Genomic DNA, 13,615 nt, shown 5'->3' with positions numbered 1-13,615 from the left:
TGCCTTTTTTTTCACTTTTTTTGCTTTCTTTTTGGCAAATCTTCAAGGTTTTTTTTTGTACTTTTCACAGATTATGCTTTAAGGTGAACAAAAAGAAACAACAAAATCTTTTACACTAAATGCTATGTAGATAATAATAACTGATCTACTTCATAAAATATTGTTATTACTATTATTATTATTATTATCACAGCCAGGGATATGTCAATGATTAGATTAATTGATTTTTATACATTAGTATTATTTGCACAGTGTCAGATACACACACTCATACCACTCTGCGCACATAATGCACTTTTCAAAATTAGTCAATAAAAACATCATACATTAATATGATTTTCTACTTCCACTGAATTAATATTTTTAACCAACATCAGTAAAAATCAAATACTAACTAATTTTCAGAATTTCAACCCTTTAAATATCAGGTTTTTGTCATGATGCAACTATGTTTTTAAATGAAAAATCACACAAAAAATAATTATTTTCCATATACTACAAGCAACTAGATTATTATTATTTATTATTATCATAATTATTATTAATTATTTTTTTTATATTGGCTCAGGTTTGGATATATCAATGATTATATATATATATATATATATATATATATATAAAACTCATCCAAGTTAAGTATTATGTACCATATTTATGAACACAAGTTTTAAGTAAATCACTTATAATTAATTATTTCTGCATTTTTTCACATTATTTAAAAGGAATTTTAAAGTGATAACGTGCCAAACAGTCCCTGAGGCCTTGACACCACGCTATCCTGTAATTTTTATTTTTACCTATTTATATTAATATTGTTTGTTTTGTATGATTTTGTCTTTATTTTAACGGTTATTTGTGTGCTTGTTGATTGTTTTTCATCATTGAAAAACGAGGCTCTCCTCAGCTGATTTCCGGAGCATTAAATAAAGGTTTGATGATGACAGATATCATCAAATGTTGCTTTATTTGGACCGCACATTTCCGCTCGCCTGTGCACTCTCCTCTTCCTCAGTCACAGAGACGTCCACCACGATGAGTTAAACTCTGATTCGTTAGAAAAAGAGACAAGAAAACATTAAACATCAAACGCCGCCTCGACTGCTTCATAAAAACCAAAACGTGGAGTGAATTTCCTCTCTGCGGTCGTCGATCTGTCACCAGTTTTATTCTCATCAGGTGTAATTCAGCCGTTATATATATTTACACATCCGTTTCACTGCTGCTTCATCCGTTCGTAATCCAGTATTGATCATCTCCTCCCTCCGTGTGTGTGTGTGTGTGTGTGTGTGTGAGATAATACAAAATAAATTACAAATCTGTTTGCAGGCATGCACACTCACACCCCACTCATTAAAATGTACTAATTTCACTTTTTTTTTGTTTTTATAATCCTTTTTCACTTTAATGAACACCAACTGTAGTTTTAAACAAAACAAAAAAAAGAAAAAAAAGAAAAAACAAACAAATAAACAAAAAAACAAAAAAAAAAGACAACAAATGTTCCAGGAGTTTTTCGGGGGGGAGGAGGTGAAAGTCTCGACAACAGGTTGGATGAACTCGGTCGGTATGTTTCTCAAAAAAAACCACATCAAATTGTAAATTCTATATAGATATACTCGTTCAACAAGTCTGCATAATCTGTCACGTTAGATACATTTGACGTTATGTGGAAACTATTTTTTAACCACTTCAGTGTTAATTTTTTTTTTTTTTTTTTTACTGCAAACCAGTCGGACCAATTTAAGGCTTCCGAGTTTGACAGCCGAGTCGATCTGTCCACAAAGTCCGGAGCGGGCCGAGAGGCGTTTCCTGATGTTACTTCAGAATGAAAAAAAGGCCCCGAAGAGTAGTGTTGTCATCTTTTTTCTCTCTGTCTCCTCAGTATATAAGATTATCTCAACATTTAAATAAATCACTGCATCTGATGTTTTATAAAACGCGCCGTTTCCTTCACTTCACGGAGGGGCGGCGGAGAGAGAAACAGGAGAGTTTAAATATTGATTCAAACTATACAAACTCTGACTGAGCAGAGCTCCAGGTTGTGTTTTTCGGGAGGGACGGGGGAGTGGAGAGTGGAAACAGGTAACCATGAACTTTCCGTTTCATTATGTTAAAAGGAACATCGTTCCTGGAAATAAAATGCTTGCATTATACAGTTTACAATGTAGTACCATGCTGGCGCTGCTCGCCTCGTCCTAACCGTTTATTAGCAAATGGAGAATCAGTGCTGTTGGACACTAAAACACACACACTACTGTTATTAAAGGGAGAGTTCGGCTTTTTTGAAGTGGTGCTGTGTGAGGTAATTCATGCAGAGTCAGTGTGTTACGAACAGTCGGTCAGTTTGTCCCCAGTTTGGAGAAGCAGGCTGGATAAACATTGATTTTCTTGTGAAAAATGTCAAAAAAATTGGTTTAAAAAGCAAAAAACAATTAGTAATTTTGCAAGAAGTGTCTCGGAAAATGAAAAAAAAGAAACGAGAAAACGACCTGAAAGTTAGCTTTAACCCTTTGAAACCTCAGTAAATCAGCTTGAGGGCGGCATGAAACTTAATAAGAAACGTCCTAAAAGTGAGGAAGAAATTAATAAGATGTTACAAAGAAATTACTGGAAAATAGGGAAAAGTAAAAAAAAAAAATACAAGAAAATAAAATAAATAACTTCAAGAGCCAAAAAAAATATGATTTTCTTTCTTATTATAATTATTATTTTCATTTTTTTTTCCCTTTCCTTTTTTTCTTTGCCATAATTTAAAATATATAATTATGAAAATTGTTAATATAGTTTTCTGGTCATTTTTCTCTTATTTTTATTATTTCCATGTCACCTTTTAGTTATTTTATTTGCAGTTTGCAGAATATGTTTTTGCCAAATTCATTACAAATTTCCTTGTTTTTTTTTCACAGGTTTTAGAGGTTAAAATGCTCGTGAAGGCGTCTAAATGCAGCACAAGAAAATTAATGACGGCCCAGGTGTTAAAGGGTTAAAAAAAGAGAAAGGAAAGGAAACTATATTCCTAATTACTATAAATATATATTTAAAAATAGATGGCAAAAAAATTATTATTTGAATGTATTATTTAATTTTGTCACATTTTTAATGTCCTGATTTTGGTCTTTTCTCTTTTTGTGCTAATTTCAAGTAATTTTCTTGTAGATTTTTTTTTACGTATTTCCTGCTAATTTTGGGATTATTTCTTGTTAAGTTACTCATCACCCTTTTTCCATTTTTTTTTTGTGAGAAATTAAGCTAACCGGCTCAGGTTTGAAAGGGTTAAAGGGTTGGAGAAGCAGGCTGGACTCTGACATCCATTTTCTCGCTGTGTTCAGATGCTTTTCACAAACATTTAAACCTTTGAAACTTGAGCACATCGGTTTGACTTTTGTCAAAAAAAAGAAATTATGAAATTGGCAAGAAATGTCTCTGAAATTGCAAAAAAAGAAAAAGACAGAAAGAAAATGTGAAGACAAAATAACATGAAATTTTGCTAAAAAAAAAAGAATCGTTGGAAAATTATCAAAAACTATGGAAAATATCAAGAACACTATAGTTACAATTATCATAAATATATATTTAACATTAGATGACAGAAAAAAAAATACTTACATTTATTATTTTATTTCATCACATTCTTCATTTCCTGTTTTTGTTCTTTTCTTTTTTTGTACTAATTTCAAGTAATTTTCTTTTTTATTTTTTTTTTTTTTTTTTTTTTACATATTTCCTGCTAATTTTGGGATTATTTCTTAAGTTATTCATGTCCTTTTTTCCATGAATTTGTGAGAAATATTTTTGTTGCTTAGATTTCATGTCAGAGTCCAGCCTTCTTCTGCAGAGTGGGCGCGCCGACTGATATTTACCGTATATCACTTTCTGAATTAACACCCCGAAAAACCCCACTTCAAAAACATCTTAACTGTCCCTTTCGGCCCATTCTGCCCAGGCGCCTTCTGCTTTCACCCAATCACAACGCCCGAAAAAGAAGGTGGAGGAGGGAGAAGGAGGGAATAACTAACGGACGAGGAGGAGAAAAATGAAACAAAATAAATCTAATAATTTGTTTGTACAGAAAACAAACAGAAGTAAACAAAAGCAGCAAATGCAGAAAATCACACTTCATGCATTCAGATGAGTGGGAAGAAAAATATGAGGAAGAGGAGTGTTGAAGGGTATTCACAGTTTTCTCAGCAGAGATGGATGAAGGTGAGGCAGAGTGCGATCGTTTCGGGCCGTTTTTGTTGTTGCGGCGCGGTCTGCTCGAGGGCAGAATGGGGGTTAAACTACATTCCTGGTCTGACTAAAATGAATCTGCTTGGTTAACGTAGAAAGAGTCTCTTTGTGTTTCCAACGCTTTGTTAAATTCTTGGCTTTGCCTTCGTGTTTTCATACAGTTTCTTTAGATGAAGCCGGCTGAGCGCGCTCCGACTCCCTTCGGGTCTGTAGTGAGTGGGGGGGCCGAGGCAGCTATGATGCTGGGAGGTCCGCGCTGGGGGGAGGAGGGGGAGGAGCTGGGGCTGGAGGAGGAGGAGGCGGCGGAGGAGGAGGAGGAGGGAGGAGGTCTGCGGCTCAGACGGGAGGCGCCTTGCGCTGCAGTAGATACTGAGAGATGTCGTCTGCGTCGCGCTTCAGCCAGGCGGCGTTGAGGAGGATGTTCTCGCAGCACTGCTGCACCGTGCGCTCGGCCGCCGGCGCCGGGTGGCTCTCAAAGAAACTCTGCGAGGAGACACACGCACACGCACACACACACACACACACACAACACGCACACACACACACACACACACACACAGAGGAGTCGCTTTAATATCAAACACACTCCTATCTGATCACAAAATGCGCTTTTCAAACTCAAGATTTAAAAATTATTATGAATTAATATTATTTTCTACTTTCACTGAGTTGATTTTTCAGCCAGCATCAGCCCTAAAAATCAAATATTCATTCATTTTCAGATTTTTAACCCTTTAAATGCCTGGTTTTTGTGCAGGTGTCACTGTGTTTTTAGACGAGAAAGAAAAAAAAAGAACGTTTTTTTATTCAATAGTCAACATGTTAAGTAGAATTTTGTCAATGATTAGCAGCAACATTAGCAATACTCACACTTACACCGCACTGCACACAAAACGCACTTTTCAAAACCAGGCGATAAAAAACGTGGTACATGAATTTAATTTTTTACTTTCACTGAGTTTTTTTTTTTAAACGAACATCAGCCCTAATAATAAATATTTAATTTTCAGAGTTTTAACCCTTTATATGCCAGGGGCATCATGCCACTATGTTTTTAGATTTAAAAAATCATTACATGCAAAGTAGATTTTAGTTTTTTTTAAATCTCAGTCTGGGATATGTCAGTGTGTGAGTGTAGCTGCTGACAGTCTGGGATATGTCAGTGATCAGCAGCTACATTGACTGTGACAGGTCACCTAGTGGAAATAGCATGTATTTCCTCCATATGCCAAATATGGTCAAAATGACCTCATCAGGTGGAAAATAGTCAAAATGACAAATTCAGAGTCAAAAGCCCAGAATGACACCCAGAAATAATACAAGTCCTGTTTTTCTGCTCTGATGGCTGTGGGATCAAAAATGTCGGTTTGAATGGGTTTCAATGGAGCATTTTTGGACCTGAACAGTCTGAATGTAACTATTTAGTTTCCACAGTGTATTTTAGACTTATTGTAGGAGCTGAGCTGCAAATTCACTGATTACACTCAAATACACAATCTGGACTACATTTAGGACACATGCATCAACACACACAATTATCAAAGAATGAAGAATGAAAGTGTGTAAAACGTATCAAACGGTCCCTAAAGGGGCAGAGGGAGAAAGATTTTTGTAGAAAACAACTCTGAGACTCACGCAGAAGCTTTCATTCATTCATAATGATGATGAGACGCTCATGATGCTGGAGGAGTGACTCCACATTTGTTTATGAGGTCCTTCTGCCCTCTAGTGGTAAAAAAACTAAATTCTGTTCTGCAAAAAAAGTAATGGCTCTTCCAAACACGACTCAGCTGAAAATTTTAAAAAAAGACTAAAAATATGGAATGATCTATACTTGTGAAATATCAAAATATTTGACTTTTTTCCCCTAAAAAAAATAAATAAATAAAAACTCCACCACCACGAATAAACCTTCAGAAACAAGAAATGATTCTGCAGAATTCAGGCGAAGCGCTCTCACCTTCACTTCAGCAGCCATTTTGTCGATCGCAAATCCATCAACCGTGAGCTGCAAAGACAGGAAACGTGAGCGGAATAAAAAAACAACATGCACAATTTTTGTCTCACACAAAAACAAACAAAAATTTAAAAAAAATCCCAAATAAAGACCAGCAAAGATAAATAAAAAATCGAAATAAACAGAGAAATATTCCGGCACCGAGCAGATTAAATGTGTGTCGTTGTCGCTGTTGGAAAAATTAATTTCACACGTAACGGAGAAGCGGTGTGAGTTTTTTTACCTTGATGAGCCGTGATATGAGGAAGCCGCCCTGGTAGCGGTTGTAAAGTTCCTCCCAGTTGTCCTTCACAAACTTCCAGGCAGCTTTCCGGCCTTGTTTACTGCTTCCTGCCACGCCCCCGATTACTGACACCGTGTCCTGGGGACGAACCTCTTCCTGTCGGGGAGATAACGCACAGAGACGATGAGCGAAGGTGAGCTGGCGTGATGCGGTCAGCTGCTACACGTCAAAATCTGACAAGATAAAAAGGTGCCGAGACTCTGCCGATGGTTTCGGAGACGTGTCGGTTTCTGCTCCGCTGTCGTCATTAATCATTAAACCGTCACGCAGTAATAAACGGACTCAAAGTCCAAGTGGATAAAAAAACTAAACTAGGTCAGATTTTCCTTCACTGGCACTTTTTCCCCAACAAAAACAAAACTTTGTTAAACGTGGTCGTGCGTACCGAGAGCGCGAAGCTGAGGACTTTCTGGATGAGGTCGGGGGCGGAGATGGCGCCCAGCACTCGCTCGATGCGGTTCTTCTCCTCCTGCATGTCGGCCTGTTTGTGGAGCTAAAAGACAGATTAGAAAAGGGACAAAAAAAGAGATAAGACATGAGTAAAAGCAGAAACAAACAATCACCTCGTACAGGATAATAATTTTAACATCAGTCTGAATAATGGAAACTGTTGTTGTAATTGTCCCTGATGTCTCAGCCTAACATGCTGTCCCACCTTCATCATCGTGTCCAATGTGGCACTGTCTCCATGCTTCAGAACCGTTAAATACACCTGGAACAAAATGACATATAAATTTATTAAAAAATAAAAACATTACTCTGAAATCTTTGTAAAACTGCAGTTTTTTCTAACCGGCATGTCCACTAACTAACCAAGGGTCCAAAAATCAAACCTGCCAGGGGATCAATTTAAAGCTATTGTTTAATAATTTCAATTATTACATTTCTTATGCCAAAATGTAATAATTAAAAAATAAAGCATATAAATTAGATACCGTATGAGGGGCGACTGACCGAATGAGGAGTGATTTTTGACTGATGGTTTACCGACGTTTTTTCACGTCACAGGCCGGTAAAAACACGGTGGTGGAGGAGTTTTTGCTTGTTTACGCCTCCATATTTGTATTATTTATTTATTTGGTGAGACGTGTTGAGTGTGTGTAGATCGTGTTTTTAACTGTGGCTCCTCACCAGAGTCACACTGAATTTTGTATGTTTAAGATAAAATGACAATAAAGGCACTCTTTCTATTCTATTCTAGTCGGGGCTGACCGATATTGGTTTTTCAGGGCCGATACTAATAAGACAGATGAACCAGTATTTGGAGCCGGTATGCATTTACAATAAAAATGAAAATCTGAATAAAATTTGGAATATAACAAACCCCAACACAACACTTAATTAAATGTCTTTAGCAAATGTTAATTTAAAACTGAAACTTTCAGCATCATATACTGAAAGTTTCCAGCAACTTTTTTTTTGTAAAGTTCAGGGAAACTTATAAAATACTAAAATAACTAAATAAAAATATGTCACTGAGGTTTTATTAAGTAGAAGTTCCTCACGCACTGACACTGTTTGCATGTAGCGTTGGTCTAAAGTGAGCGTATGTGAACGCAGCTCACACACTGGGAGCTACAGGCTACAACACGGCTAAAAACATAACGGCAGCGGCGTTTTTCAAAACAACTTGGCACGTTGGGGCTTCAGGACACTTCAGATGAGCAGTATGGAGACATTTTGTAGTTTTATTATGTTTTTTTTTTTTAACGTTTGAGTCCTGGTCACCATTTGCTTCAACTGTTTTGGAGATGAGTGCATCGCCTTTTCCCCGTGAACCTCTGGCGGTCTTTAGCGGACTATTAAACTTCACCCTTTCCATCGACACAAGGATGAGTAGATAATGACTGAATTTTCATTTTTTGGGTGAACTATCCCTTTAATACAAACCACAAAACAAAACATGTTGAGTGTGGAGGCTGTTAAAAACCACTCGTAGATCACGGTCAGTGTTTTATTGTGCTCACCGGGCTCCGGAGGTCTGCGGGCAGGACCTGTTTGCCCTCCACGTGGTCCTTGAATCTCCGCCGGGCTTCTTCCAGTGTGGGTTTGTGTCCTGCTTTTCCCAGCTTCCCCAGAACCAAACCTCTCAGCAGGGCGTCCAGGTGGCCTGCACGACGAAAACATCACAGTCAAGTCAAATTACATCGCCAAAATAGACTATTCAGAGTTTGACCGATTCTGGATTTTTAGAAGATGATATTGGGGAGTAAAAAATGACTATATTGATATTTTTTTATGCAATTAACTTTTCTGTCAAAAATGACATCAATGCAGTCTAACAGTACGTTTCTTTGGGAATTAAATATTTTCAAATTACTCAAAGCGTCTTTCTCTGCATCATGTTCTGTTAAAATAAACTCTTCAGGGGTGCCCAGACGCTCAGGTGGCAGAGCGGGCGCCCAACACACAGAGGCTATACGTCCTTTCAGCAGCGACCGCTGGTTCGATTCCAGCTTCGGCCCTTTACTGTATGTTATCCACCCTCTTTCCCCCTTTAACACTTAAACTTTCCTATCTAATAAAGGCAAAAAGCCCCAAAATAATCTTTAAAAAAATAAATAAACTTCTCATATCGTGCATATTGGACAACATGTAAGCAGATACCTTTATATTCTTGACGGCCCAAAATCGGCTGATAAAATCGTCTGACTAATATATTGCTCGGACTCTACTATCATTTTTATGCAACTTTTTTCAGAATTTGAAATAAACATCTAAACTTAAAAATCTTGATAATATAGCTTGAAATCTCTAACTTCACAAGGGGTCTAAAAAAGCGATGCTCTATTAAATAAAGGCAATGAATGTAAATTAAAAGATTAAATGTTAATGAAGGAATCTACTTCCTCACCTTCCCCCGGTTTGCAGTCCCAGCCGAGCTCCAGGCCGATGGGGGTGAAGAGGTCCCGGATGAACTCCTGGATCTCCTCGTGGAAGTCGGTGTGGGACAGCAGCGAGGACAGCACTCCCAGGTTGCAGCTGAGGTCGCTCCACACCGTGTAGTTTGGCTCGTTGACGAACGCCTCCATCAGCTTCAGCACCTCCACCGTGCTGATCATCCCCGCACGAGACTAAAGACACAAAAACAAGCTCAGAAACGCTTTTCCCTTTAAGATTCCCTGAAATATAAAAAGACCCTTTGTGCTTACGAAGGACGACAGTTTTAAGGCCGAAGGCCTGCTGTACATTCAACACTTTCAAATCTGAAAAAAATGCCCTGATTTCCTTCCATAACACAAGAAGACAGTGAAACAACCTTACAAGATATGACCAAAAAAAATAGCAAGAAATAAGTCAAGAAAAAAATCCTTAAAATTAGAAAAAAAGAGTAAAAACCAAAAATAAAGAAATGGCCTGGGAAAAAAATGATAACATAATATATATATTTCTGTGTGTTTCTAATAATTTCTCCTTCTCTGTCTTTTTATTTTAGATCATGTTTCTTGAAATTTCTTACAATTTGCAGGACAGAGTTGCTCATTGCCCTCTTTCCATATTTTTGAAAAAAAAAAAAAAAAAAAAAAAAAATCAAACCAATTTGTTCAAGCAACGTTTAAATCGAAGGCGTCTGAATGCTGCACAAGAAAAATGTTGATCCAGGTTTCAAGGGGTTAATGTCTTTAACTGCAGGAATTCAAAAAGCAAGAGCAGCAGAAAAAAGTTGAAATTATTTCAGATTTGTATGAAAACCTGCTGCAAACTTATAACAATGATAATAAAAAAACCCTCTGTTCCTGAGATATGACGCTGAGTAATGGCAAGAAGAGTATGCTGACCTTTGACCTTTTGAATAGAAAATGTCATCACTTCATCATTATCTCCTTTTAGACATTTGTGTGAAATATTGTCACAATTAACGAATGAATTCTTGATTTACGGCTCACAGAGACCTTTGACCACCAAATTTTAATCAGTTCATTCAGTCTGAGTCCAAGAGGATGTTTGCACCAAATTTAAGGAAACTCCCTCAAGGTGTTTCTAAGATCTTACTTCCAAGAGAATAGGACGGATGCAAGGTCAAGGTGACCTTGTTCTTTGACCACTGAACTCTACTCAGTTCATTGTTGAATCAAAGTGAACGCTTGCTCCAATTTAAAAAAAACAAAACAAAAATCTTGAGATATTGTGTTTACAAGAATGAGAAAGACAAGGTCACAGTGCCCTTGAACCTCCACCTATGACCACCAAAATTGAATCAGTTAACTGTTGGGTCCAAGTGGACTTTTGCGCCAAATTTGGAGAAATTCCCTCAAGGTGCTCTTCTGATATTGTATTCATTAGAGTGAGATGGATGCAAGGTCATAGTGACCTTGAACTTTGACCACCAAAATTTAATTCGGTTATCGTCGAGTCCAAGTGAACCTTTGTGCCAAAGTTAAAAAAAAAAAAAGAAAAAAGAAAAAAGAAAAAAAATCCCTCCTGCTGATCTTGAGATATTACATTCAGGAGAGTAAGACAGATGCAAGGCCAAGGTGACCTTGTTCTTTGACTACCAAAATCTAATGAGTTCATTGTTGAATTAAAGTACACTCTTTTGCCATTTTTTTTTAAATCCCTGAAGGTGCTTCTGAGAAATTGTGCTCACAAGAATGAAAAAGACAAGGTCAGTGACTTTGACCTTTCACCTATGACCACCAAAACTGAATCAGTTCATTGTTGAGTCCAACTAAATGTTCGAGCCAAATTTGGAGAAATTCCCTAAAGATGCATTTGAGGTATTGCGTTCATGAAAATAAGTCAGACGAGGTCACGGTGACCTTTGACCACCAAAATCTGCAGCAAAATAAGAAACTACAGGCCGAGGGCAGAGTCTCTGCAGATACATACACCGCCACACACTTAGAGCAGGTCACAAGTGATGATTGAGAGGGATTTTTTTTTGTTTTTTATTAAGGAAAATAAGGCGAATTTTATCTTTAAGTTGAATTTGCACTTTGACTTTCTTCCTTCTCAACAGCTCTCACTTTCCCTTTTCAGTCTTCCTGCCCGTTTCGATTCTGCACCGTCTGTTTGTTTACACTGGGAGGGAAGCGGATTTCCACGAAGGAAAAAAAACGGAAATTACTGTTATTGTTTCATTGCCCTGCAGCCAGGCTGTGTGAGTGTGTGAGTGTGTGTCTCTCACCAGGGAGAATAGGTCGTTCTGCAGGCCGAGTCGGTCCACAGGCTGCAGGGTGAGGTCTCTGATGCCCGGCAGCAGACTCTCCAACATGGACGAGCTGTACTGGATGCGATAGAAGCCCACGGTGCCGGGGTTGATCTGTAAACAGCAGGGACACAACTGGGTCAGTCTGCGGAGGGGAAAAACTGGAGTTTCACCATTTTTTACCTCTCAGACTGAGTGCTATGATCCAGCATGGCTTAAAGGGAGGGAAACAGCATCATCCGAACACTAATGCTTGAGGGTTTAGTGAACAATGGGATTCTGGTGGCGGCACAATTTCCCCAAACTCTGATAATTCTGACTTTAACTGAATGAGGAGAGAGAACTGTAGTCTTTAAATCTTTTTTTTTTTTAGATGTGTGTCCCTAAACTGCAGTTTAAATTCATGAGCTCATAATTGAGTAACATGAACGCTGAACAAGCCACAGAACTGGAGCATTGGGGATTCAAAGCATTATTTATACACCAGTATCAGCTGTATGTATCCCTATCCACTCTTTGTTTACACCGTTTATTTCCATGGGACTCTTCATTCAGACAGAAACATCATCAGCTTCTACGAGTCCATTCATGTTCATGTCTCATTTACATTAACAGAATGAAAGACTAAAGAGTGGGGTTTATATATCACTCTGTAGCCTCGGGTGGTGTTTATTATGTATTCGAATCTGAACATTTAAAGTGTGTAAATATTAGTGTGAAAATTCCCAAGCTACTTTCCCAAGCCCTCCTAAAAATGTTTTCCCGCATGACATGATGTAGGTTTCTGCATGATGACATTGCTGCCAAGCGGCGAACTGCATAAAAAACCCGCTAACACCTGCTAACGCCTGGCTTTTAATACAATGGGAACTCGTGCAATCGGTATTCACACCCCGGTCAAATGACTTTGCAGTAGACACGGGTTTTTATCTGGCTCCGATCAGCATTAATGGGAAGACAACACCCGGGTGAACAAAGTAATTTCAGCTCCTTAACCAGCAAGTTGCAATGATGCGCCGTCATTAATTACTCTCCGTCTCCTCCTAAGCAGCTAAAACACTGATCCAAATACATCTGCGCCAACTTTGAAAGGGGGACTTGATAAGTAAGAGATAAATAACAAGAAACTGCTGAAAAGTTTTCAAAGAACTCTGCTTCTGCTGCTGTCTACTGTTTACCTGATCTTCTGCTTGTCCGTGACATCGCCGGGACACACCAACAAGACAATAACACACATACGCATGTCAGCTGACAGAAAGGCTGACTCTTTCTCCAGTGGGAAGTTCAGTGGCAGTGGGAAAACAGCCAACTGCTCAAATTTAGTGGGTTTACCCATGTTTTAAATCCGATGTGCACCCCAGTGTGAATATGGTATTATTTAAAGTGCCAAAACTGCAGTTCCTCTAATGTCCACTTGAGGCTGGCTCCAAAACAAAAAACAAACAGAAAAAAAAATATATACTGTGTGTATGTGTATATATATATACACACTCATATTGCCACTCCAACACACATCACTGCTTTTTGATAACGGCTGAGTGGCTGTTTCCATTTGAAAAAAACTCAAAAGAATACGATGAAGTCTAACTTTCATAATAAAGCTATCTAAAAGTTGTCCCGTGTCAGTGAAATAGGTGATCGTCTATAGAGACATTGTCTGGTGAAAGTGTGGCTGAGTCCGATGACCACATCACTTCCTGTTCTTCCTCCCTGCTGACTGACACAACTCCGGTCTGTGACCTTCGTCTGAACTCTGATATTTCACTTTTTTAATGAAAACAGGACAGACGAAGGCATCTTCTCTTATGACTCATTAATTCAGCTTCAGACACTGGAACCTTGATCCAGTCGGGTAAATTTTAACTCCGCTCTGAAGTGAGGAGAAATGTTTATGTTCACCAAACATGGTGACGAGCTGAGCGTAAAGTTTTACTCA

The 13,615-nt window shown here is 38.2% G+C and overlaps 1 protein-coding gene across 1 annotated transcript in view; it reads right to left on the bottom strand.

Moving 5' to 3' along the window:
- Positions 1–3,550: 3,550 nt before the first annotated feature.
- Positions 3,551–13,615, bottom strand: part of npepps (aminopeptidase puromycin sensitive) — a 29,547-nt gene continuing 19,482 nt past the window's right edge. The window contains exons 16-23 of the mRNA XM_088075011.1: positions 11,659–11,793; positions 9,385–9,604; positions 8,498–8,640; positions 7,186–7,242; positions 6,916–7,023; positions 6,471–6,626; positions 6,191–6,238; positions 3,551–4,713 (exon numbers count right to left, since the gene is read on the bottom strand). Of these exons, the coding sequence (XP_087931137.1) occupies positions 4,567–4,713; positions 6,191–6,238; positions 6,471–6,626; positions 6,916–7,023; positions 7,186–7,242; positions 8,498–8,640; positions 9,385–9,604; positions 11,659–11,793 (1,014 nt within the window). The 3' untranslated portion in view covers positions 3,551–4,566. The remainder of the gene's footprint in view (positions 4,714–6,190; positions 6,239–6,470; positions 6,627–6,915; positions 7,024–7,185; positions 7,243–8,497; positions 8,641–9,384; positions 9,605–11,658; positions 11,794–13,615) is intronic.

The sequence above is a fragment of the Plectropomus leopardus genome, chromosome 3 (assembly GCF_026936395.1).
Source record: "Plectropomus leopardus strain MGB_pleo_1.0 chromosome 3, ASM2693639v1, whole genome shotgun sequence".
NCBI lineage: Eukaryota > Metazoa > Chordata > Actinopteri > Perciformes > Serranidae > Plectropomus > Plectropomus leopardus.
Note: the sequence above shows the minus strand (reverse complement) of the source record. Positions and strands in the feature narration are given on the sequence as shown.